At 37.8% G+C, this 24,616-nt stretch overlaps 2 protein-coding genes across 2 annotated transcripts; one reads left to right on the forward strand and one right to left on the reverse strand.

Moving 5' to 3' along the window:
• Positions 1-7,915: 7,915 nt before the first annotated feature.
• On the forward strand, positions 7,916-15,031 carry LOC144713147 (polygalacturonase At1g48100-like). Its single transcript, XM_078587653.1, has 6 exons — positions 7,916-8,738; positions 9,341-9,508; positions 10,278-10,322; positions 11,452-11,659; positions 12,190-12,271; positions 14,109-15,031. Exons 1-6 carry the CDS (start codon positions 8,379-8,381, stop codon positions 14,608-14,610), a joined length of 1,365 nt encoding a protein of 454 aa, XP_078443779.1. The 5' UTR covers positions 7,916-8,378; the 3' UTR covers positions 14,611-15,031.
• A 4,951-nt stretch (positions 15,032-19,982) lies between these two features.
• LOC144713157 (galactoside 2-alpha-L-fucosyltransferase-like) lies at positions 19,983-22,964 on the reverse strand. Its single transcript, XM_078587663.1, has 2 exons — positions 22,604-22,964; positions 19,983-21,583 (listed from the first exon to the last, which is right to left on the reverse strand). Exons 1-2 carry the CDS (start codon positions 22,806-22,808, stop codon positions 20,112-20,114), a joined length of 1,677 nt encoding a protein of 558 aa, XP_078443789.1. The 5' UTR covers positions 22,809-22,964; the 3' UTR covers positions 19,983-20,111.
• Positions 22,965-24,616: the final 1,652 nt, after the last annotated feature.

Raw genomic sequence — 24,616 nt, forward strand, 5'->3', positions numbered from 1 at the left:
GAGATGAAGAGAGAATGAAAGAGGGAGAATGAGAAAGAGAGAAAGAAAGAGAGAGATGAAGAGAGAATGAAAGAGAGAGAATGAGAAAGAGAGAAAGAAAGAGAGAGATGAAGAGAGAATGAAAGAGAAAGAATGAGAAAGAGAGAAAGAAAGAGAGAGAGATGAAGAGAGAATGAAAAAGAGAATGAGAAAGAGAGAAAGAAAGAGAGAGGGTAAGAGAGAGATGAAGATAGATAGAAAGAAAGAGATGACGAGAGATAATGAGAAAGAAAGAGAGAAAGAGAGAGATGAAGAGAGATAATGAAAAAGAGAGAAAGAAAGAGAGAGAGTAAGAGAGAGATGAAGAGAGAATGAAAGAGAGAGAGAGAGAATGAGAAAGAGAGAAATAAATAGAGAGAGAGAGAGTAAGAGAGAGATGAAGAGAGATAATGATAAAGAAAGAGAGAAAGAGAGAGATCAAGAGAGATAATGAAAATGAGAGAGATAAAGACAGAGATGAAGAGAGAATGACAAACAGAAACTCAGAATGATAAAGAGAGAAAGAGAGAGAGATGAAGAGAGAATGAGAGAGATGAACCTAGAATGAGAGAGAGACTGAGAATGCTAAAGAGAGAGAGATTAACAGATAATGAAAGAGAGAGACTGAGAATGATAACGAGAGAGAGATACTGAGAATGATAAAGAGAGAGAGAGATACTGAGAATGATAAAGAGAGAGATGAAGAAAGAAGGGAGAGTGAGAGATATAATGGGAAAGAAAGATAGAGAATGAGAAAGAGAGAGAGAGATAGAGAGAATGATAATGAGAAAAAGACAAAAGAGTAAGAACTATAGTGAGAAAGAAAGAGAGAATGGGAGAGATAGATGGAGAGAGAATGATAATGAGAAAAAGAGAGAGAGAGCTATAATGAGAAAGAAAAAGAGAATGAGAAAGAGAGAGTGAAAATGAGAAAGAGAGAATGACAATGAGAAAGGGAGTGTGAGAGAGAGAATGGGAAAGAGAGAAAAATGAGGGAGAATGATAATATGAAAGAGAGAGAATAATATTGAGAAAGAGAGAGGGAGTAATGAGAGAGAGAATGGGAAAGAGAGAATAATGAGGGAGAATGATAATATGAAAGAGAGAGAATAATATTGAGAAAGAGAGAGGGAGTAATGAGAGAGAGAATAATAATGAGAAAGAGAGAGGGAGTAATGAGAGAGAGAATAATAATCAGAAAGAGAGAGGGAGTAATGAGAGTAGTGTTCGCCCGTCCTGATACCGGTACCGGATGCCGGTATCGGGACGGATGCTGTATCAGATACCAGAAATGAATTTTCCGGTATTCGTATTTCTTGATATCCGGATATCGGATATCGGTATCGGATATCGGCTGCTATAGTGCCGATATCCGATACCGATATCTGTCCCGATGTTGGCATCCGTCTTCGTCTCAAGGGGACAGATGACAGTACTGGATTTTGGATGTGGATATCGAAAACCGATATCCACATCGGACTTAACCTAAATTTTAAGAGGTCCATCGTGTATTTTTTATTCAAACTTTTGAATAAAAAATACAAGGTCAGACCTCAGAGGCTCAGACGAAGCAGGGGACGGCGGACGGTGGACGGCAGAGGCGAACGGCGGCGGCGGAGGGCGCACGGTGGACGGCGGCGGCTACAGCAGTATGTCTTCTCCATAACTCTGTAATTCTTCAATCTCCCTCTCAAGTCTCAAATTTTCAAAATCGTACTCTCTCTTCTCATCTCTTAATTCAATATCTTTTTCTCCAATTCTCAATTTCTCTCCTCCCAATCTCTTAAATTCTCCATCTCTCAGTCTCTTAAATTATCCATCTCCTAAATTCTCCACATTTCACTCTCTCCTCTCCCATTCTCCCAAAATCTATAATTCTCGCTCTCTCAGTCTCTCTTCTCCTTTTTTTTATAATTCTCGACATTTCATTCTCTCCTCTCACATTCTTCGAAAATCTATAATTCTCACTCTATCTTCTCCCAATTCTCTTAAATGCTCCACAACTCATTCTCTCCTCCCCCATTCTCCCAAAATCTCTAATTCTCACTAACTCTCTTCTCATCTCTGAATTCAATCTCTTTTTCTCTCTAACTCTTCTCCAATTTTGACTCTCTTCTCCCAATCTGTTAAATTCTCCATCTCTGACTCTCTTAAGTTCTCCATCTCTTAAATTCTCTCTCTCTTAATTTCCAATCTCTTAAATTCTCCATCTCTCACTCTATTAAATTCTCCACAATTCATTCTGTCCTCTCCCATTCTTCCAAAATCTCTAATTCTCACTAACTCTCTTCTCATCTCTTAATTGAATCTCTTTTTCTCTCTAACTCTCTTCTCCAATTCTGACTCTCTCTTCTCCCAATCTGTTAAATTCTCCATCTCTGACTCTCTTAAGTTATCCATCTCTTAAATTCTCTCACTCTCTTAATTCCCAATCTCTTAAATTCTCCATCTCTCACTCCCTTAAATTCTCCTATTCTCTTTGTTGGCTCTGTGCGGACAACAAACGATGGTATGCCGATGTTGAGCTAGAATCGGATGGCGAGGATAGACAAGATGGGGTACTCTCATGTGCTCGAGGTACAGATCATTTACATTGACTATATTTTTTTCACTTTTACGTACATGGATATTTATTCCTTATCTATCACTATGCAGGTGATGACCAAGTAAGCACAAACCTCTGACGTGCTCGAGGTACACATCACAAGAGACGAAGGATCACAATTTCTGCCCTCTTTCATCTCCGCCTCTCCCCTTTCAAAGAGATGCAATATTTGGTTCCTTCAGGACTACACTAAACGTACTCTATATATTTGAAAAAAATTTAATGATAGGTAAATCCAAACCAGAAAACTATTTAATAATATAAATAATAATTAATAAAACTGTTTCAGTACCAAAAAATTGGGGTCAATTATTTAACAATTTTGAAACGTTCAATCAAGATATAAATATTAGTTATATAAAGTTGTTGAAACCAAATAGTGGGGCATAAATCATTTAAATATTTATCAACATTTTGCTGTGGAAAATGCTGCATTTTCCACAACTCATAATGCACACTTAACCAAACAAGTGATTCATTAACTTCAAATTTTCACCGTATTTAATTGTATAATTTTTTCAGAAATAAACTAGTAGAAGCACAAAAAAGTGGGAGATAAATTATTTAAAACTTTCACAGCTTTCCCTTCTAAATTTTTCAAAAACCCTTACATTATTAAGTCAAAATGTACCAAACCAGTATATTACTATAGTCCTATTTGCACTTCTTTAATTCATATAAATATTAATTAATATTTATATGTTGAAGCACCTTACAGTGGAGAAAATTAATTTCCAAAACATGCGACAATCTACTAATAAAAAGGTTAATTGAAAAAAAAAACAAACTTAAACTTAACCAGCCAACTAAATTACTTTTTCAAAATTTTAACTTCATTCATAAACTAATTTATTGCTAAACAAAATCTGTTCAAGCACCTAGAAGTGGGAGAGAATTTATTTACTTTATTTTCAACCTAAAGAATCAAATTTGTTCACTTTTGACAATATTTATTGTTCACTTTCTGAAAATAGGTGAATTAGGCGAAAAAATAAACTTAGACTAAACCAGACAACTAAATTACTTTTTTATATTTTTTACTTTATTTTAAAAATTATTTATTGGTTAAATAAAATGGTTAAAGCACCTAGAAGTGGGGGAGAATTTATATAATTTATTTTCAACCAAAATAATTTTTTTTTTCACTTTCTGAAAATAGGTGAATTAGGCAAAAAAACAAACTAAACCAGACAAGTAAATTACTTTTTAAATATTTTTTACTTTATTTAAAAAATTATTTGTTGGTTAAATAAACTGGTTAAAGCACCTAGAAGTGGGGGAGAATTTATATAATTTATTTTCAACCAAAATAAGAAAATTTGTTCACTCTCTGAAAATAGGTGAATTAGGCAAAAAAAACAAACTTAGACTAAACCAGACAAGTAAATTACTTTTTCATATTTTTTACTTTATTAAAAAAATTATTTATTGGTTAAATAAACTGGTTAAAGCACCTAGAAGTGGGGGAGAATTTAATTAATTTATTTTCAATCAAAATAAAAAATTTGTTCACTTTCTGAAATATTTATTTTCGTTCATACGAACGTATACCGGCCTCTGACCAATCAGAAATAATTTTGTATCAGTTTTTCCCTTGTAAATCCTTCAAACATATTTCAACTTTACAAGAGAGAGACATTGTGGACGCGCAACTTAAGTTTTATATATATATATATATTGCGTCAGCCAAGTTTATACCCTACAAGGTTTTAGAAATCTCCGGTATGGGATTGTGTTAGAATCAAAAAGAAATCCAGATATCGGTTTTCGATATCCGGATATCGAATACCGATATCTGGCATCCGGTATCCGTCTCGTCCCTACACATTTGGTATCCGATACCGATATCTGTCTAACCCCGTATAAACGGATATCGACCGATATCCGATATCCGATATCTGGCACCGTCCCACTTTTTCCCGGATATCAGATATCAGTTGTCTGATACCAGATGACGGACGGATACCGGTTGGTCGAACACTAAATGAGAGAGAGAATGATAATAATAAAGAGAGATAATGAGAATAAGAAAGAGAGGGAGTAATGAGAGAGAGAATGATAATAATAAAGAGAGATAATGAGAATGAGAAAGAGAGGGAGTAATGAGAGAGAGAATGATAATAATAAAGAGAGAGAATGAGAATGAGAAAGAGAGGGAGTAATGAGAGAGAGAAAGAGAGAGAATGAGAATGCTAAAGAGAGAGGGTATGAGTGAGAGAGAAACAGAAAGAGAAAGAGAGAGAATGAGAATGAGAAAGAGAGAGAGAGTAAGAGTGAGAGAGAAACAGAAAGAGAAAGAGAGAGAATGTGAATGAGAAAAAAGAGAGAATGAGAGAGAATGAGAATGAGAAAGAGAGAGTTAGAGAGAGAATGAGAATGATAAAGAGAGAGTGAGAGAGAGAATGAGAATGAGAAAGAGATAGAATGAGAATGTGAAAGAGAGAGAAAGAGAATGAGAATGAGAAAGAGAGAGGGAGTAATGCGAGAGAGAAAGAGAGGAAGAAAGAGAATGAGAAAGAGGGATTAATTTTGAGAGAGAGAGAGAGAATGAGAATGAAAAAAAGAGAGAGTGAGAAAGAGAATGAGAATGAGAATGAGAAAGAGATAGATAGATAGAGAGAGAGGGAGAGGGAGAGGGAGAGAGAGGGAGAGAGAGAGAGAGACAGAGAGGGACGGACAAAGAGAGAGAGAGATAGAGATAGAGATAGAGAGAGAGAGAGACAGAAAGAGACGGACAAAGAGAGAGAGAGAGAGATAGAGATAGAGATAGAGAGACAGAGAGAGACAGAGAGAGACAGAGAGAGACGGACAAAGAGAGAGAGAGAGATAGAGATAGAGATAGAGAGACAGAGAGAGACAGAGAGAGACGGACAAAGAGAGAGAGATAGAGATAGAGATAGAGAGAGAGATAGAGATAGAGATATATATATATATATATATATAGATAGATAGATAGATAGAGAGAGAGAGAGAGAGAGAGAGAGAGAGAGAGAGAGAGAGAGAGAGAGAGAGAGAGAGAGAGAGAGAGAGAGAGAGAGAGAGAGAGAGAGAGAGAGAGAGAGAGAGAGAGAGAGAGAGAGAGAGAGAGGTTATCCATATAGCAGGATAATTAGCCGCACAACTGAAAGGCTGTAATACAAGAGAACACATCAATAGGCAAACAGATGGCCAGATACGCGGGTACAGAAATAAACAGACGGAGAAAGAAAAGCAGACGAATAGAGATCCAAATAAGTAGGCAGATGGAAAGGGAAAGACAAGGACGACCCGTGAAGGAGATGTGCAAATATTCAAAGTCTGTGCTCGCTGGCCGTGAAGCAAAAGTCCAAGAAAGAGTCACGGGAATAAGAAGAAAACGAAAGGAATGATTTTGGCCCAATTCTACTGGCCATTGACTGCCCCCACATCCTTCCATCACCGCCGCTTTGGCCGGGCGGCCCTTTTCCTTCCTGTCCCACATTCCTGGATAACGAAGATTACAAATTTCACGAGTATTTCTTAACACAATAGAAAGAATGGAGATAGAGATAGAGAGAGATTGATAGAGAGGCAGGGAGAGAGAAAAATGGAGAGTTTGACAGAAGGAAAGGGAGGGGAGGAGAGATAGAAGGCGTCAGCGATAAATGAAAAAAATATCGATAGAGAACAAGAGAGAGAGACAAATATATAAAACGATAGATTGATGGAGATAGAGAGAGAATGTGAGAGAGATAAATATATAAAACGATTGATTGATAGAGATTTATATATTGATAGAGATAGAGAGAGAACGAGAGAGAGATAGAAGGATGGAGAGAGAGAGAGAAGGAGATAGACAGGGAGAAATAAAGGGAGAGAGATAGAGGTGGACGGGAGATAGATATATAAAGAGAGAAGGGAGAGAGATAGAGAGAGAGATAAGGGAGATAGATAGAGATATAGATGGACAGAGCGAGATAGATATATAGAGAGAAAGGGAGATATATATACACAAACAGCGAGAAGGAGAGGCATAAAGATTGAGATAGATATGGAGAAAGATATAGATGGAGATAGATAAATAGGTGGATAGAAAGGTAGATTTAAGAGGGAGACAGAGAAAGGGAGAGTATAAAATAAGATTCAAGGATAACCCAGGATAAAATATATGAGATCCTTCTCATAGAGAGAAATTAAAAAACATAAAAGGCTGATGGGAACTAAATGAGAGGAGAGTGAGAAAGGGATCTGAAGAACTATATGTAAAGATAATAAAAAACCTTAACAATACTTTTTTTAGGTTCCATATAAATCAACTCTCTTCTTCTTTTATAAATCAATACAACGATAGTTAGTGAAATGAGTGTGTTTAGAAAAATAAATTTCTTGGTGATGGAATATTTTCATAATTTTGTTGCCATGATCGTATAATAATAGACAAAGCAGAGACATAGACAGAGAGAGAAAGAAATAGGGAGAGAGATAGGCTAGACATAGAAAGATATATGTATTGATAGATAGATGGACAGAAGGATATTTTTATAGATCGATAGAAAGATAGATAGATAGATAGATGATAGATAGATTGATAGGTATATAGATAGATAGATAGATAGATATATAGATGGATGGATGGATGGATGGATGGATAGATAGATAGATGGATGGATAGATAGATAGATGGATGGATAGATAGATAGATAGAAGGATATGTATATAAGAGATAGATGAATGGGTAGATTTATGTATAGATTAGATAGATAGATAGATAGGTAGATGTATAGATATATGAGTACAGGTCTATGTAGATTAGAAAGCTATATAGGTACAAAGATATATAGATAGGTAGGTATACAGATCGATGGGTAGATGTATATATAGATATATAGATGGGTATGAAGATAAATAGGTAGATATATAGATAGATAGAGGTCGAGAGAGACGTAAATGGAGAGAGAAAAATGTAGATAGATAGAGAGAGAGAGATAAATAGAGATAAATAGAGATAGAGAGAGATAGAGAAAGATAGATAGAGAGAGAGAGAGATAGAGATAGAGATAGTGATAGAGATAGATAGAGATAAATAGAGTGAGAGAGAAAGAGAGATAGAGATAGAGAGAGAAAGAGAGAGAGATAGAGAGATAGAGAGAGAGAAAGAGAGAGAAAGAGAGAGAGAGAGAGAGAGAGAGAGAGAGAGAGAGAGAAAGAGAGAGAAAGAGAGAGAGAGAAAGAGAGATAGAGATAGAGAGAGAAAGAGAGAGATAGAGAGATAGAGAGAGAGAAAGAGAGATAGAGATAGAGAGAGAAAGAAAGAGAGAGAAAGAGAGAGATAGAGAGAGAAAGAGAGAGAGAGAGAGATAGAGAGATAGAGAGAGAGAGAGAGAGAGAGAGAGAGAGAGAGAGAGAGAGAGAGAGAGAGAGAGAGAGAGAGAGAGAGAGAGAGAGAGAGAGAGAGAGAGAGAGAGAGAGAGAGAGAGAGAGAGAGAGAGAGACAAACTTGCTGCATCCAAAACCCTTTACAACCAGTTCATGTGAGACAAGTGAGAACAGAGTCGATAAGCGACCTTTTTCGCGCCTTCCCCTCAACTCACCACGCACATCCACTCACCTCTCACAGACAAACGACCCCTCCGACCGCCACGTGTCACCCCGTTGGCCCCACCGACCAACGGCCCCCCCTCCTTCCCTCCTTTTAAACTCTCCCTCCACCTCTCCTTCCCTCTGCCACACTCCCCGGCAAGACTCCTAGAGAGAGAGATAGATATCTAGAGAGAGAGATACAGTTCTAGAGAGAGACATGCTTGGGAAGGTCTTCTTGATGTGGGCAATGGCGATGGAGTTGTGGGTTGGAGTTAAAGAATGTCAGGGAAGTCGGCATTTGAAGACTGATGAAGCAGAGGCTATCTCTGTCTCTGAAGAGCCGGCTATGGCGCCGAGCGATCCTTACGATCCGCCATGGTACGATCCTTCGGTGTTCAACGTTGCTGATTACGGTGCCGCGGGTAATGGATCGATCGACGACACGGCCGCGTTTCGATCGGCCTGGAACGACGCTTGCGCGGCGGAGAACGCCACGCTTCTCGTTCCCTCCGACGGGATCTTCACGATCCGATCGATCATCTTCTCCGGTCCTTGCAAGCCGGGGCTCGTCTTCCAGGTTAGATCCTGTCGAGGGTAGTCTCTGGTTCGATACATTGATTTTTTGTTTGTTCGAGGAGGATAATCTGTTGTTTGATAGATTGATTTGGTGTTTGTTCGAGGAGGATAATCTCTGGTTTCATAGATTGATTTGGTGTTTTTCCGAGGAGAATAATCTCTGGCTTGAAAGATTGATTCGACGATTTTTTGGACGATAATATCTGGCTTTAAAGATTGACTTGGTGTTTGTTCGAGGAGGACAATGGCTTGCTTGATAGATTGATTTGGTGTTTGTTCGATGAGGATAATCTCTGGTTTGATAGATTGATTTGTTGTTTGTTCGAGGAGGATAATCTCTGGTTTGAAAGATTGATTTGGTGTTTGTTCGGCGAGGATAATCTCTGGTTTGAAAGACTGATTTGGTGTTTGTTCGAGGAGGATAATCTCTGGTTTAAAAGATTGATTTGGTGTTTGTTCGATGAGGATAATCTCTGGTTTGCTAGATTGTTTTGCTGTTTCTTCGAGAAGGATAATCTCTGGCGATTATCTGATCTCTGGGGACTAAGATTAAGATTTTATGAAACGAAGGTTAGTTGACGATGAATCTTGAAATTTGGGCAGATGGGGGGAGTTTTGATGCCGCCGGAAGGGCCGGAAGAGTGGCCGGTGGGGGATAACAAGAGGCAATGGATAGTGTTCTACAGATTGGAGGGGATGGTTCTTCAAGGCGGAGGAACAGTGGAAGGCAATGGCGAGGGCTGGTGGAACCTCTCTTGTAAACCTCACAAGGTTTGAACAAAACCCCACCTCTCTATCTCAATCTCGCTATCTCTTTCTATCCGTCTCTTCCTCTCTCCTTATATAACGTTCTCTCCCTATTTCTTTTCCTCTCTCTCTCTCTCTCTATATATATATATATGCGTGTGTGTCTTTCTCTCTCTATCGCTCTTTCTATCAATCTCTCACTCTATCGGTCTCCCTATCGTTTTGATTGACGAAATTTGGGCCTAGCGAAAAGGACCGTGAGAGAAGCGGAGCTGTCGTTATCTCTCTCCTACTGCTCTCTTTCTCTCTCTATGTATCGATCTCTTCCTCTCTCTCTCTCTATGTATCGGTCTCTTCCTCTCTCTCTCTATCGTTCTCTCTCCTTCTCTCTCGATCGGTCTCGTCCTCTCTCTTTCTCTCTCTATCGTTCTCTCTCCCTATCGCTCTCGTCCTCTCTCTCTGTCTTTATCGTTCTCTCTCTCTCTCTGACGGCCCCTCCCTCTCTCTTTCTCTCTCTTTATCTTTCTTTCTTTCTGACGGCTTTACCTCGGTCTCTTTTGTTCTCTCTCTCTCTCTCCCCTCTCCCTGACGGCCTCTTTCTCTCTCTCCCCCTGTAAATATTTCTCTCTGTCTCACTCTCTCTCCATATATCTTTCTTTCGCTCTCTCTATCTTTCTATCGGTCTCTCTCTCTCATCGATCTCTTTCTCTATGTCTCTCTCTCTCTGTCGTTTGCTCGTTATATTTACGACGTAAAAGTCGAGCTTTTTCATGAACATTCTGAAGTATGGCAGGGGCCGAACGGGAGCACATTGCCAGGCCCGTGTGACAGCCCCGCGGTAAGCGCGTGCAAGATTTGTCCGTTACGAGCTTCTTCTTTTTTTCTTTTTCTTCATCTTTTTTAACATATCATCATCATCATCATTACCATCACCATCACAATCACCATCATATTCTTCTTCATTACCGTAGACAGCCATCATCATCTTATTATTTACCATCAACATCATCGTCATAAACACTATCATCATCGCCATCGTCACTAGCACCCCTTTAATATCACCACCATCATTATGGATGATCATCAACATAATTTTCAATCATCATCATCCTTATCATCATGATAACTATCATCACTTTTGATGATCATCTTCATCATCATCTTCATTATCAGCATCATTACAATCATGATAACCATCATGCCCAACATCACGATCATCATCAATGGTTATGTTTCTGATCTTCGTCACAACGACCACCCCCACTTTCATTATCAGCATCACCATAGTCATCAACATCATCATCTCCATCATCCTCATCATCATCTTCTCTTTATTCGTATGTGTTATCATTATCATTAGCCCTTCCGTTATCACTATTGTTATGATTATCATTATCATCGATCTCCCTCTTCAGATTCATCATCACGATCATTATAATCATCACGATCGTCATGATAATCTTCCACTTCAGGTCCTGATAATCATCATGATCATCTCCATTTTCTTCTTTACTATAATTGATCATCATTGGAGTCATCAGTCATCAGAATACTGCATATTATAAGCATCATTAATATCATCATCACTACCAACATTTTAATCATCATATATTTTTTTCATCCTCATTATTCATCATATTCGTCATCGTCATCATTATTCCTCATATTCCTCTTCATCATCGTTAGCATTATCATCATCTTCATCTTCATCCTCATTAGCATTATCATCATCTTCATCATCATTAGCACTATCATCATCTTCATCTCTAACTTCTTATTGATCACCAACAGTAGTATTGTCATTGTAATCATCATGATTAACTTATTGTTATTACTCTAGAACACTTTTCTAATGTCCATTCCTTTAACAATGATGATCTTCATGATCATCAGGACAATCATCACCATCATCATTATCCTATTCTTCAGCATCATCATCATCATGATCACCATAACCTCTTGTGCAGCTAATCAGGTTCTTCCTCAGCTCCAACATCACAGTAAGGGATCTACGAATCGAGAACAGCCCTCAATTCCACATCAAATTTGATAACTGTGACGGTGTCTTTATCGATGGTATTTCCATCAATTCCCCTGCACTCAGCCCCAACACTGATGGTGTCCACATAGAAAACACAAGAAATGTAGTCATCTCCAACTCCAAGATCAGCAATGGTGATTCCCTTCATCGTCATCATCATATTATTATTTCATTTATTTATTATTTGTTTTATCTTATTGTTATCAAGAACTCAAGAAGTGCAGTAATCGCCAACTCCAAGATCAGTAGTGCTTATGCCCCTGGTCATTGCCATCATCATCATTATCTTATTATTTGATTTTTTTTTATTTCTATTATTTGATTCATCTTAATGTTGCCGAGAACACAAGAAATGTAGTCGTCACCAACTTGTTATCATTATTTGATTTCTTTTTATTGGTATTGTTTTTATTATTTTATTTGCCTTGCAATTATCAAGAACATAAGAAAGGTAGTCATCTCCAACTCCAAGGTCAGAAAGGGTGATCCTCTCGACCATCATCATCGTCTTATTATTTGAGTTATCTTATTATAATCGAGAAAACAAGAAAAGTATTCATCTCCAACTCCAAGATTAGGAATTTTGATCCCGTTGGTCATCATCATGTTATAATTTTTTGATTTATGTTTATTTAAATTATATCTAACAATCATACATGGGCAGGTGACGATTGCATCTCCATCGGCCCAGGCTGCTCCCATGTGGACATTGAGAACATCACCTGTGGGCCAAGCCATGGAATCAGGTACCAACATTAAACCTAACGAAGCCCTTATTTTATAAATCATATAAATCATAACTCATCCTCATCTCAAAACCCACAGAGGCCCTCTCTGCTTCTTCCACCATTAAAGACTTCAACCCCACTTCAAACCCCATAGAAGCCCTAAATCTTCTTTTTACACCATTGAATATCCTACTCCTTGATCAAGCCCTATAGGAACTCTAACTCTTCTTCTTACACCATTGAATATCCCACCCCCTGGACAAGCCCTATGAGAATCCTTACTCTTCTTCTTACACCATTGACTACCCCAACCTCTGGTCAAGTCCCACAAATCCTAATTCATTTTTTTCCTCCATTTAGATCCTAACCCTGACCTCAAAACCCTTAGAAACACTAACTCATATTATTCCTCCATTAGAGATTCTGTTCTGGACTGGAGTTTAAACCTCACAAACAACCATGAATTTCAAACCCCCAAATTCCAAACCCATATGACTCATCCATTATAGACCCAATCTTAAATCTCAAACTCCACATCCTAAACTCACTATTTCCCTTAACTAAAAACCAAAACCTGGACTTCAGAACCAAAAAGCCCTAGCTCTTGATGTTAAACTGTTTAATAAACCTTAACTCAGCTAGTTCCTGAACTCAAGATCCTATCATGATTTCTTAAACACCCACAAAACCCTAAATCATATTGATCCAAAATTAAATATCCCATTCTGGTGTTTCAAAACCTAAATAATCTTTACTCTTCTTGTTCCATCATTGACAGTCCTACCCCAGATCAACAACTCCACAAACCCTAACTCATACAATCCCTACATTAAAGACCACCTTATGGAGTTCAAACCCTACAAAACTTCAAATCATCAACGCATAGTAGTCCCATGCGTTTAAACCCCACAAGAACTTTGAATCATATGGTACCTAAACTAAACATCTCATCCTAAATTCAAGACAGTGTCCTAGATTCAAATCCTAGAAAACACTAAAAAATCATAAAATATCTTTCCATCATAAAAAATTCCCACCCCACAACCCAAACTCAAAAAGCCCCAACTCATTGAGTGTATCCATTGAAGACACCACCATGGATTTCAGACCCTATAGAACGTCCGAGTCTTCTCATTCTATCATCAGCAATTCTACTACCCCAGATCCAAAACCCCAGATCTTAACTCAGCGAGTCTTCTCATTCTATCATCAGTAGAGAGATTTCATCGAATCTCTCTATTCACTACCACATCCTAGAAATCAAAATCTAGAAAAAATCCAACTTTTCTTGTTCTGTAATCAAGAATCCTTCCCCAGATCAGGAGCTCCACAAAACCCTAATTCATCCACTCCCTCCATTAAAGACAGAATCCAAGACATCAAACCCTAGTGAAACCCTAACTTTTCACATTCGGTCATCAGTAATACTACCCCAAATCCCAAACTTCCCAAACCCTAATTCATCCAAATACCTCCATTAAAGACAATCCAAGACATCAAACCCCAGTGAAACCCTAACTCTTCCCATTCGGTCATCAATAATCCTACCCCAGATCCCAAACTCCACAACCCCTGATTCATCCAAATCCCTCCATTAAAGACACAATCCAAGACATTAAACCCCAGTGAAACCCTAACTCTTCCGATTCGGTCATCAACAATCCTACCCCAGATCCCAAACTCCACAAACCCTAATTCACAAATCCCTCCCTTAAAATCACCATCCTAGATTTCAAACCCTAGAAAACCCCCAACCCGTCTCATTCCTTCATCAACAATTTATGAACCCCCTCCATTAAAGACACCATCCAAGACATCAAACCCTAACTCATCCCATTGGGCCATGGATTTGCAGCATAGGAAGCTTGGGCGTGCACAACTCTCAGGCCTGCGTCTCCCACATGAACGTGAAAAACTCCATAATCAGAAACTCTGACAATGGGCTGAGGATCAAGACATGGCAGGGAGGGACAGGGTCTGTCTTTGCCTTGTCCTTTGAATCTATCATGATGGAGAACGTTAGAAACTGCATTATCATCGACCAGTACTACTGCTTGACCAAAGGGTGTCAAAACCAGAGCTCTGCCGTCTACGTTACCGATGTCTCCTACACTAATATTAAAGGAACATACGATGTGAGAAGCCCCCCTATACATTTTGCCTGCAGCGATAGCATTCCTTGCACTAATATCACCATGGCTGAGGTTGAACTGCTGCCGTTTGAGGGGGAGTTAGTGGAGGATCCCTTCTGTTGGAATGCTTTTGGAGCGTTGGAAACGCTTACAATTCCTCCTGTTTCTTGCCTTAGAGAAGGAGAGGCCTTGCAGATGCGAGAGAGCCTTGCTGTTGGGTGCTAGTTCCTTTGTTTTTGCTGAGAGATTGAATACAGCGCAAGATGAGATGGACACTTGCATGGTCTTGACCTGGGTCTGGTCAGGATTGGTTTTTTTGGAGAGTCTCCATCTGCCATAGTGTATACCCAAGCGTTAAGTAAGAGGCTTCTTTAGAGAGAGAGAGAGAGAGAGAGAGAGAGAGAGAGAGAGAGAGAGAGAGAGAGAGAGATTAAATGTGAGCAATAACTGTTGCTGATGAGGAATCTATTGGTACTATATGCACAGCTGTTGAGTAAGAGGCCTGTTTAGAGAGAGAGAAAGAAATATTAAATGTGAGAAACAACTGTTGCTGATGAGGAAGCTATTATTACTATTTTCTTTTTGGTTTTTCCACGATGGAGAACTGAGGAAGGTAGAAGATCAAGTAGGAAAATTTGATATAGTTTCTATCTTGTCTTCATGATATCAGGATTAATTTTTTTTAGAGTTTCTCCATCTGTCATCGTATATACACAAGTGTTGAGTTAGAGGCCTTTTTAGAGAGAGAGAGAGAAAGGGAGAGGAAGAGAGGGAGGGTGGGAGGGAGGAAGAGAGAGAGAGAAGTAGAGGGATATAGAAAGAGAGAGAGGGGAGAGAGAGAGGGAGGGAGGGAGAGAGATAGATAGATAGTGCTGATATATTTTTATCAGGGATGAGAAATACCTGTTCTGATGAGGAAAGATTGATATATTTTTATCTTTTTATCAGTTTCTTTAGGTATCTCTCTCTCTCTCTCTCTCTCTCTTTAGTGCTGATTATAGATATGATAGATGACTATAAGTATCTCTGGGGAGCAGTTTCTTTAGGGTCAGTCATGACAATAGTTTTCTTGGGTTACATCTGTATGTCCATAAACTTGTTGTGGCCTTTTTGGCGTAAACTTATATTTTTTCTTTAATAACAATATCAAATTCTTTAATCATCGGATCTAATTTTTAACAAATTCTCAAATATTCATGTTAAAATATAACAATTGAGATACATCATGCATGTTATTCAAGGTTAGAGGTAATTCTATTGATAAGGAGATCATAAATTTTAGAGATGAAAAAATAATATATATCAATGAACATTATATTCAGGTTATGTTTATTGAGCTGCGTATGACTGGGAAATTTGAAAACATGCATTAAAATTATATAGTATGAACTTGTCAATTTTCTGATGTATGAGACTTAAATATTAATTTTTGGGACTGTGTTTTCTCAATTAAATAAGCATATACATATGACATTGTAGACATTGAGAAATAAATTCAATCTCAGTGTTATGTTTTAATTTATGTGGTCTTAAGTATGTTGTCTCGGAGGTGGAGTATAATGTTTGAACTAGTTTTACCGAGGTCTGTGCCTTCAAAGCCAATGGACGTTGTAGCCAATGAGTTCAAATGAGCGACTCTAACTAGTTTTATTATGTATTTTTATATAAAATCTTATAAATAAGTCTCAATATGAAAAAACTGTAATATTTTTTTTTATTTTAAGAACTTTGGGGTATCTATCACTCATTTGAACTCCATCAATGTGAATGTGTCTTTAAATATCAATAATACAAGATATCTTAAATTAAAAATAAGAATACAATGATGATATAAATCTAATTAGGTAAATATATGATAGTATTATTGTAATTAATATAAAATATCTATAAAGATAATTATGGGGTTAAATATCATAGAATACATCTAAAAAGATAGAAAAGTGATAGAGTAAGAAGTTAATTTAGTGTAAACTGAACTAATGATGAATTATTAAAAAAATCCTCAAAAAATTCTACAACCCTTATATTTGATTTAGAATGATGGGAAATAAGTATTCGTACAAGATTGAAGACAATGCAATAACACTGAAAAACTATGAATTTTGCAATATGTCTCATTCTTTTAAAAATACCTCCTTAGACTTAAGTCTTATTTAATTATGATTAATCAAACATCTATAAAGATAATTCAGGGGGTTAAATATCATAGAATAAATCTAAAAGGATAAAAAGGTGATAGAGTAAGAATTAATTTAGTGCAAACTGAAATAATGATGAATTATTAAAAAATCCTCAAAAACTATTACAACCCTAACATCAAATTTAGAATGATGGGAAATAGGTATCCATACAAGATTCAAGACAATTCAATAACAATGTGAAAGACTAAGGATTTTACAATATATGCTATTCTTTTAAAATTAGCTTCTTAAACTTAAATCTTATTTAATTATGACTATTGTTAAAGATCTATAAGGATAATATTGGGGTTAAGTCTCACAGAATATGTGTTACAGAATAGAAAAGTGATAATGTAAGAAGTTAATTTAGCATAAACTGAAATAAGATGACTTATTTTAAAAATCCTAAAATATATTATGACACTAATCTGAGATTTAGAATGATGGGAAATAGATATCCATCTAGAAGTTATTAAATTAATTCCATAGATGCATATAACACTTATTATAATTGAATGACCGTTTCTGATTAATCTATGGGGAGTTTTCATTCTTAGGATATAACTGATATTTATAATACTTCATGCAAATTAGAACATTCCCAAGTGACTAGAAATATTTTAAGTATGGGGGTATCATAACATGAAAATTACCCTTAAAATATCATACATATTACAAGGAAATATGTATGATTAGGGTTTGACGATCAACCATACCCTACGTCATTAGAGAGTCTCACGCGGATGATGGATTATACATATACGGTAACCGATGATGGTAAAGGTTCCATGATAGACTTCAAACACTACTCGGTATCTTCTAGAGCATGAGGTGTAGCTTGGCACCCCACGAACTGCAAACTTAACCTATTGATTGAGATAAATCAATACTTAGTTGGCCAGTAATTGTTATTGGGCCACTATAGTTATTAAATAAAATGGTAAATGGGCCTAGAGGGTCACATGCATACGATCACAGGGGCATTGGTGAATATATTTTACTTTATGGGGTTTTTGAGAAAAACTTAAGTAAAATATAAATAAGGAAGGGCCACTCATTTCTAGCACCCAGGCCAGCCAGAATGAAGAGCCCTCCTTTCTCCAATGTGCTCTCTTATCTACCCAACCAAGGAGAGTGTCTTCATAGTGATAAGATCTTCAAGATTTTTAAGAGAGTTGAAGAAGAACAGGTGGAGATTTAAGATCAATGTGATCGCGTGGATACTTCTAGAGGCCAGGAACATGAACGACTTCAAAGTGATCTCATAGTGAGCAGGTCAAGGGCGGAACAAGTTCTCCGTAAGGTACATATGATGTATTAATTTTATAGATCGATTGAGAATCGATAAACACTTCCTTATCCATGGAGAAAGCTGTTTTCCATTATTGAACTGCAACACACAACCCAACAAATTTATGACGCAATAATGATTCAACTAATACTGTAGGTTTTTGGAAAATTCAACATGGCATACGGAATGAGTCAATTTATGATTTTTATAAAATACAATGATTTACCTGCTGATGTAGAAAAATACAAAAGATGTAGGTCATTTTTTTGCGATAAATGTGGGACGACTTGCAGAAAAATTGTGATATGTTAAGGCAATGTGTTTTGATCTAACTATCTTAAGAAGAATGGTTTATGATGCTGAAAATAGTGTCATAAAATTAATGTTATTTTACTCCTAATGAAGTCATTTTTTGATTGCGCTGTTCAGGTGGCAATGCGCTAGTCGAAATAGGATAACTTTTGACGCTGAAATCAGCATCAAAAGGGTGTTGAACTTTTTTATTTTCTATTTCTCTCTCTGACTGTTTTTCTAGCACCCATGACACATAGAGCCCATGGTCAATTTGGGAAGAAAACAAGGAGAGAGACTTAGATCTAATGGTTGAGATCAAGTCAATTTAAAATGACGATATCTAGAGCTACACTCGTCAGATTGAGCCCAAATTTTGAGGACAGTTTCATCTTTTAACCCTCTATCCACCCATAAAAAATAAAAAATGGGCAGAGGAAGAAAAATGACAATGATAGGTCTCCCCAACCCAGTTGGTTAAGAATAGTGCAGCAGTTGAGACAATCAAAATACTTCTTACTTCTTTGGATGCAATCATTAAAATCCTTCTTGAGTGTCAGCAAAACGCTAAGGCATGGGCGACATATACAAGGTCTAGAAAGATTTTTTAAGGTTGAGATATCTTCTTTGCCTTAAATAGCAATATTCATAACATAAAAAACTGGTCTCTTATGTTTCTCATCACAGTTACCATTTTAGATTCATAGATCTATATCAAATTAGCCTAAAAATTCAACTTCCCCAAAATTTTCTACTTTATTTCTCTGTATCATTCTCTTTACTTTATCTAAATTTTGAATTTTATTATTCTACAGTTTATTTCCATATATAGTCTATATTTTCCTAAAATTTCACAATAAAATTCTTTAATATCTGTATTGAATTTGAATTTCTATCTTTTCTTCTTTAAAATATTTAACAAATTCTGTAAAAAAATAAATCTTATCTCATTGTAATCTGAAATTTGATTACGGTTTTTCCTGAAGATTAGTCATAAATTTCATTGCTGAATTTTCATGACCAAAAATTAAAAATCACGAATCAAAAGAAATTATTTCTTCTTTTATTTTGTTTAGTATCTTGAACCAAAAGAAAATAAACCTCAGTTTCTCATCCTATATTTCAATATTTTGTTCAAGGAAATTTCTAACTTTTATTGCATAATGTTAAATGATAACAAAACTATTAATTCAAATTTATTCATATTAGTTTTTATAGATCAATTCAGTGAACTCTTTCCCTAAAGAGTCTTTCAAACTATGAAAGTAAGGAAAATATTTTAAGCTAAGAAGCCTTTATTTAACTATTCATTCTGATATCAAATTATTCTGTTTATATTTTTTTGTGCTGTGAAATGTGTACGAAAGAAAAATAAAAGTAATACAAGTAATAATAAAATACATCAGTGTGCTACAGAATGATTGATTGATATGGGTGTGAGCGTTGAAAGAAATGTTTCATTAAAATATGTGGCTTTCAGTATGTAGAAAACTATGCCAAGGTGGTAATCATGAACCAATCACAAAATGGTTTCAAACAGATTACCAACTAGAAGGGAATATATCACATTTAATTCTCTTGCTCTGTCACTAAATCAAACCATCATGGGATACCAATAATAACATCTTAATGATACACTACAAAAGGGCTTAATAATAATCTTCACATATTCGGTCCATAAAAGTTAAAAAGAAATGAGAAGAGCCCTTATTAAGAATCCAGATAACGGCAAAGTTGAAATCATGCGGACCATTACATCAGAACATTTATTCTGATTGTGAGACTGACAGTTCTCTCGCAAAATTGATCCTCATGTTATTTATGTGACGTTGGAATTTTGAAGCAACAAGAAATAATTACAATTTATACTTACGCCATATTGACATAGTATGAGTCATTATGAAAGTAAAAAAACTGAAAGATGAAACAAATGTACCCAAATTAAAATATCTAAGAAAAATCTACTACCACACAGTCCTATTGACCAACTTGACTCCCGACGGAACGTCCTTACACCGAGTTATGTATGGCACCAACTTACTAGTGTCCCCATTCTTCTTCTCCTTGCATATATATTGTGGCATATCTTGAAAGCAGGGATCCAGGGACATTTCCTTAATGCATGAAGGCTCTGGCACAGTGGCCTTTTCTGGTGTGACAAGAATCCATGGCTCAACACCAGCAAGTGCCTGGCCAACATAGCCAAATGTCGACCGTGCAGTCGTGACGAGCACGTCGGCCAAACCCAGTAGACTCATCTCTGTCCATGCTTTCATGTCATGGACCTCATCATCCTTCACTTGTCGTCCTTCATGGCTAGGTTGGAAGAAACTGATTACCCCTTCGCCCAACTTTCCAATGTCCTTCTGGTAAATTTCTTGAAACCTTTCCAAGTATCCAGAGTAGAGAGAGGTAATGAGAACCGCTGTCTTCTTCTTCTTCTTGGCATTGACCTCAGGGAGAATTTTCTCGGTCAGGGTGCAGTTGATGACTTGTTTTAAAACCACCTCAAAAGGGGCTGCCTTCTTGTCAAATACTCTGATTTGGATGCCCACGATCTCTTCAGATTGAGCTAAGCGGGTCTGGTAGTAGCCGGTGACCATGTCCCAGACTCTGTTGTTCGGGTGGAAGAGATACCGACAGAGATGGTGGAAAACAGCCTCTTTGTCCTGGAACATGAACCGAAGTTCGGGCTCAAAGAACGCGTTCACAAACAGCCCCGGCACAAAGTAGTTGTCTGACCTGATCAGCAGCCATGGGACCTCCCTCAGAGCAATCTGATCCTCCTCACAGAAAAAAAGAGAGTCATGGAGAGTGAACCCACTAACCAGGTGAATATACACAAATGACTGGGGACGGCGGGCGGAGACGACTGGCCCATTCACATCATTTATTATCTTTTTTCCCCTCAGCAAGCTGCTATAGCTAAGGGCATCTCCAAGCCCAAAGGATCTCATATTGCTAATGGGGAAATCCAGAGGAAGAAGCCAGCTTGTGCCAGGGAATGGCTCACACATCAGATTTGAAAAATCCTGGCCGCGGTCGATGAGAAGAACTCTGCCAGAGAGAAGAGCATAAAGAAATGTTGAAGCCAAAGAGATCATTCTGTTTCCCAGCCCACCAGCCGGTGTCCATAGAACATATTTGCACTCTGTCTCAATTGTGGTTTGTGATGTTCTGACTGATCTCAGGAGTTCAGCACTGACATTGTAAGAGTGTGTATGAGGCCCACATTTCCGGTGAATTGCCTCATACTGCCGCAGTCTCTTGATGAGGTATGCAGACGGCTTGTGAGGTGATGGATTTCTGAGCAAGCCTGATTGATATCTGCTCCTGCAGGCGCCATGGTCAGCGAATCCATCGGCGAGAAGTCCGCCAAGGAATTCCTCCCCTGGAACTGTACTTCGTCTGGGCTTGAAAACATCCTTCTGTAAACCTGCTCGGAAAAAAACCATCAGCGTTTATGCTGTATGAATGATTTCTAGCTGTAAGAAAACAGATGTTCATCAATTCCAAATTATCGCCTCACAATCAGCCTGTTTTTTTTTTAATTTGGCAAAATACACGGTGCTGGGTATGTCCAACCTTGCGGTTGTGCCCCACAATCAGCCTGTACAATCTATCCTTTCACAATCTAGTAATTCAAATGAAACCTGTTTGCAAGCAATGATCAGGACTCCTGCTATATCAGTAACTCCAATGAACAGGAAACAAATGTTTATCCAAACTATGTACCAGCAAACAATCAAGTCATCTCTTTCCAATCTATCTTGCACAATCCACCAATTCTAATTAAAACATGCTTGGAATCAACGCTCAGGGTTTGTACTGAATCAGTGATTCCATAGTTCACGAAAATAGAAATCCATCCATCCACACTATATAACGGTGGTCAGTCAATTCATCTCTTAAATATCTATCTTCCATAATCGATTAATTCAAAAGCAAACCTACTTGGAACTAACAATCAGGGTTTATGCCATACGAGTGTTTTCTTAATACAAGAAAAGAGAAGGTCATCCAACCAAAAAATCTAACAGCCATCAGACGATTCATCTATTTCCAATTCTTTGCTGCTGATTCCACTAATTCAAATGAAAACCTGCTTCGAATCAAGAATCTGGGTTTTTGCTCGATCAGCGATTTAATCTTAAAAGAAAACAGATGTTCATCCATCCATAATACCAACCTGTAATCACCTAAGTCAACTCTCTCTCCAATGTACTGTTTAACATTCAACTGATCCACCGTATGAATCCATCTAATCAAGCTGTTAAGTACATATTATATCTTTAAACCTACCAATCGATCTTCAAAAAAAAATATACCCAATCTTTCTAATCCTGAAATAATCGTCTAACTTTATGCATTTCTTGAGTCTGAATCTTCAATGTTCTATCCTGTCCCTTGAGATTGGTATGAACAAGGATAACAAAAACGGGAGAGAAGTACTCACTGCTACTTTCTCGTGGAGTTAAGCCGCCAGAATCGAAGGCGATACGACGCCGGCGAATTGCAAAGATGAAGAACAAGACGAAAATCAAGAGCAAGATTGATGCTTTCCACGCCGTCTTCCTACCCCGAACAGATTTCAACAGTTGAAGATGAATGAGGGAGGAGAAGCGGCTGCCTCTCCGTGGTCTTCCCCCTTCGAATTCCATTTAGAGAGATGGCCCAGTTGAGATTGATGGCGGATGAGAGGGAAGAGGAGTCTTGCTCGACGCCATGGTCAGCTTGGGAGGCCGAATCGTTGATGGGTTTGCTCGAAGTTTGCCATTGACAAGCTTCAATCTTTGGAAGTTGGAACCCATTTAATTAAATAGGCTGTGCGGTGTGGATACTGTTGACATAGAGCAAGAGAGAGAGGAGAGGGGGAGAGACAGAAGAGAGAGATGAGAGACGGAGATAAATAGTAGAGAGAGAGATGATAGACATGAGGGGAGAGAGAGATAGATGGTAGTGAGCGATGAGAGACATGAGGGCAGAGAGAGAGAGAGCAGAGAGAGATAAATAGTAGGGAGAGAGAGAGAGCAGAGAGAGATAAATAGTAGGGAGAGAGAGAGAGCAGAGAGAGATAAATAGTAGGGAGAGAGATGAGAGACATGAGGGGAGAGAGAGATGAGAGATAAATAGTAGGGAGAGAGAGAGCAGAGAGAGATAAATAGTAGGGAGAGAGAGAGCAGAGAGAGATAAATAGTAGGGAGAGAGATGAGAGACATGAGGGGAGAGAGAGATGAGAGATATGAGGGCAGAGAGAGAGCAGAGAGAGATAAATAGTAGGGAGAGAGATGAGAGACATGAGGGCAGAGAGAGAGAGAAGAGAGGGATAAATAGTAGGGAGAGAGATGACAGACATGAGGGGAGAGAGAGATGAGAGACATGAGGGCAGAGAGAGAGAGAAGAGAGGGATAAATAGTAGGGAGAGAGATGACAGACATGAGGGGAGAGAGAGATGAGAGACATGAGGGCAGAGAGAGAAGAGAGAGATAGAGGGTAGAGAGAGAGCAGAGAGAGATAGATGGTAGTGAGAGATGAGGGACGTGAGGGCAGAGAGAGAGCAGAGAGAGATAAATGGTAATGAGAGATGAGACACGTGAGGGCAGAGAGAGATGAATAGTTGAGAGAGAGATGAGAGACATGAGGGGAGAGAGAGATGAGAGGCAACGGGAGAGAGAAAAAAGAGAGAGAGAGGAGAGAGATAGGAAGAGAGAGAAGAGAGAGATAGAGGGTAGAGAGAGAGCAGAGAGAGATAGAGGGTAGAAAGAGAAGAGAGAGATAGAGGGGAAACATATAAGAGAGATAGAGTATACAGAGAGGAGACAGATAGAGGGGAAAGAGAGAAGAGGGATAAGAGTATAGAGAGAGGACAGATAGAGGGGAAAGAGATAAGAGAGATAAGAGTATAGAGAGAGGAGACAGATAGAGGGTAGAGAGAAATGGAGAGAGAGAATATGTTACTTTGGAGTGACAAGTATTGGTATGAACATTATTTGACGCTAATCTGAAGAGAAAGAAGCTTTCTCTAAGGTATGAATTTAAAGATCAGGTGTCTTCATCTCTATTTATATTTCAGGTAATTGTTGGAGCATTATAGTTAGATTGTTTGAATTTGATTGGTTATTTAGTCAATTGGTTATTCTCCATATTTGTCTCTATTGTTAGTCTATCTTGGCTCTATAATTTTTCCTATATCACCATCTTAACTCTCTTGACTCATAGTTAAGTGCATCTGTTCAGCATGCTATCTATTAATCAGTTTTTTTAGAGAGTACTTGTACACCCACTCGTCAACTTTGTTATTGCCTAAAGGAAGTATGACATATTTTTTCATTGAGCATTAATAAGAAAAACTACCCTTGGGATCTATTAATCAACAACACTAATCAAATACTAGACTACTTTCTTCAAGATGGATGGTGGGTGGTCTTTGGGAAAATAGTTGATTGAAATGATCTATATGGAGCCGTGT

Source organism: Wolffia australiana, chromosome 1 (assembly GCF_029677425.1).
Source record: "Wolffia australiana isolate 7733 chromosome 1, ASM2967742v1".
NCBI lineage: Eukaryota > Viridiplantae > Streptophyta > Magnoliopsida > Alismatales > Araceae > Wolffia > Wolffia australiana.

Coding starts and splice junctions, on each gene's coding strand:
- LOC144713157 (XM_078587663.1), bottom strand. CDS start 22,808: ATGGAATTCGAAGGGGGAAGACCACGGAGAGGCAGCCGCTTCTCCTCC. Junction 21,584..22,603: donor AACTCCACGAGAAAGTAGCA/GTGAGTACTTCT, acceptor TTTTCCGAGCAG/GTTTACAGAAGGATGTTTTC.
- LOC144713147 (XM_078587653.1), top strand. CDS start 8,379: ATGCTTGGGAAGGTCTTCTTGATGTGGGCAATGGCGATGGAGTTGTGG. Junction 8,739..9,340: donor AGCCGGGGCTCGTCTTCCAG/GTTAGATCCTGT, acceptor AAATTTGGGCAG/ATGGGGGGAGTTTTGATGCC. Junction 11,660..12,189: donor CAACTCCAAGATCAGCAATG/GTGATTCCCTTC, acceptor ATACATGGGCAG/GTGACGATTGCATCTCCATC.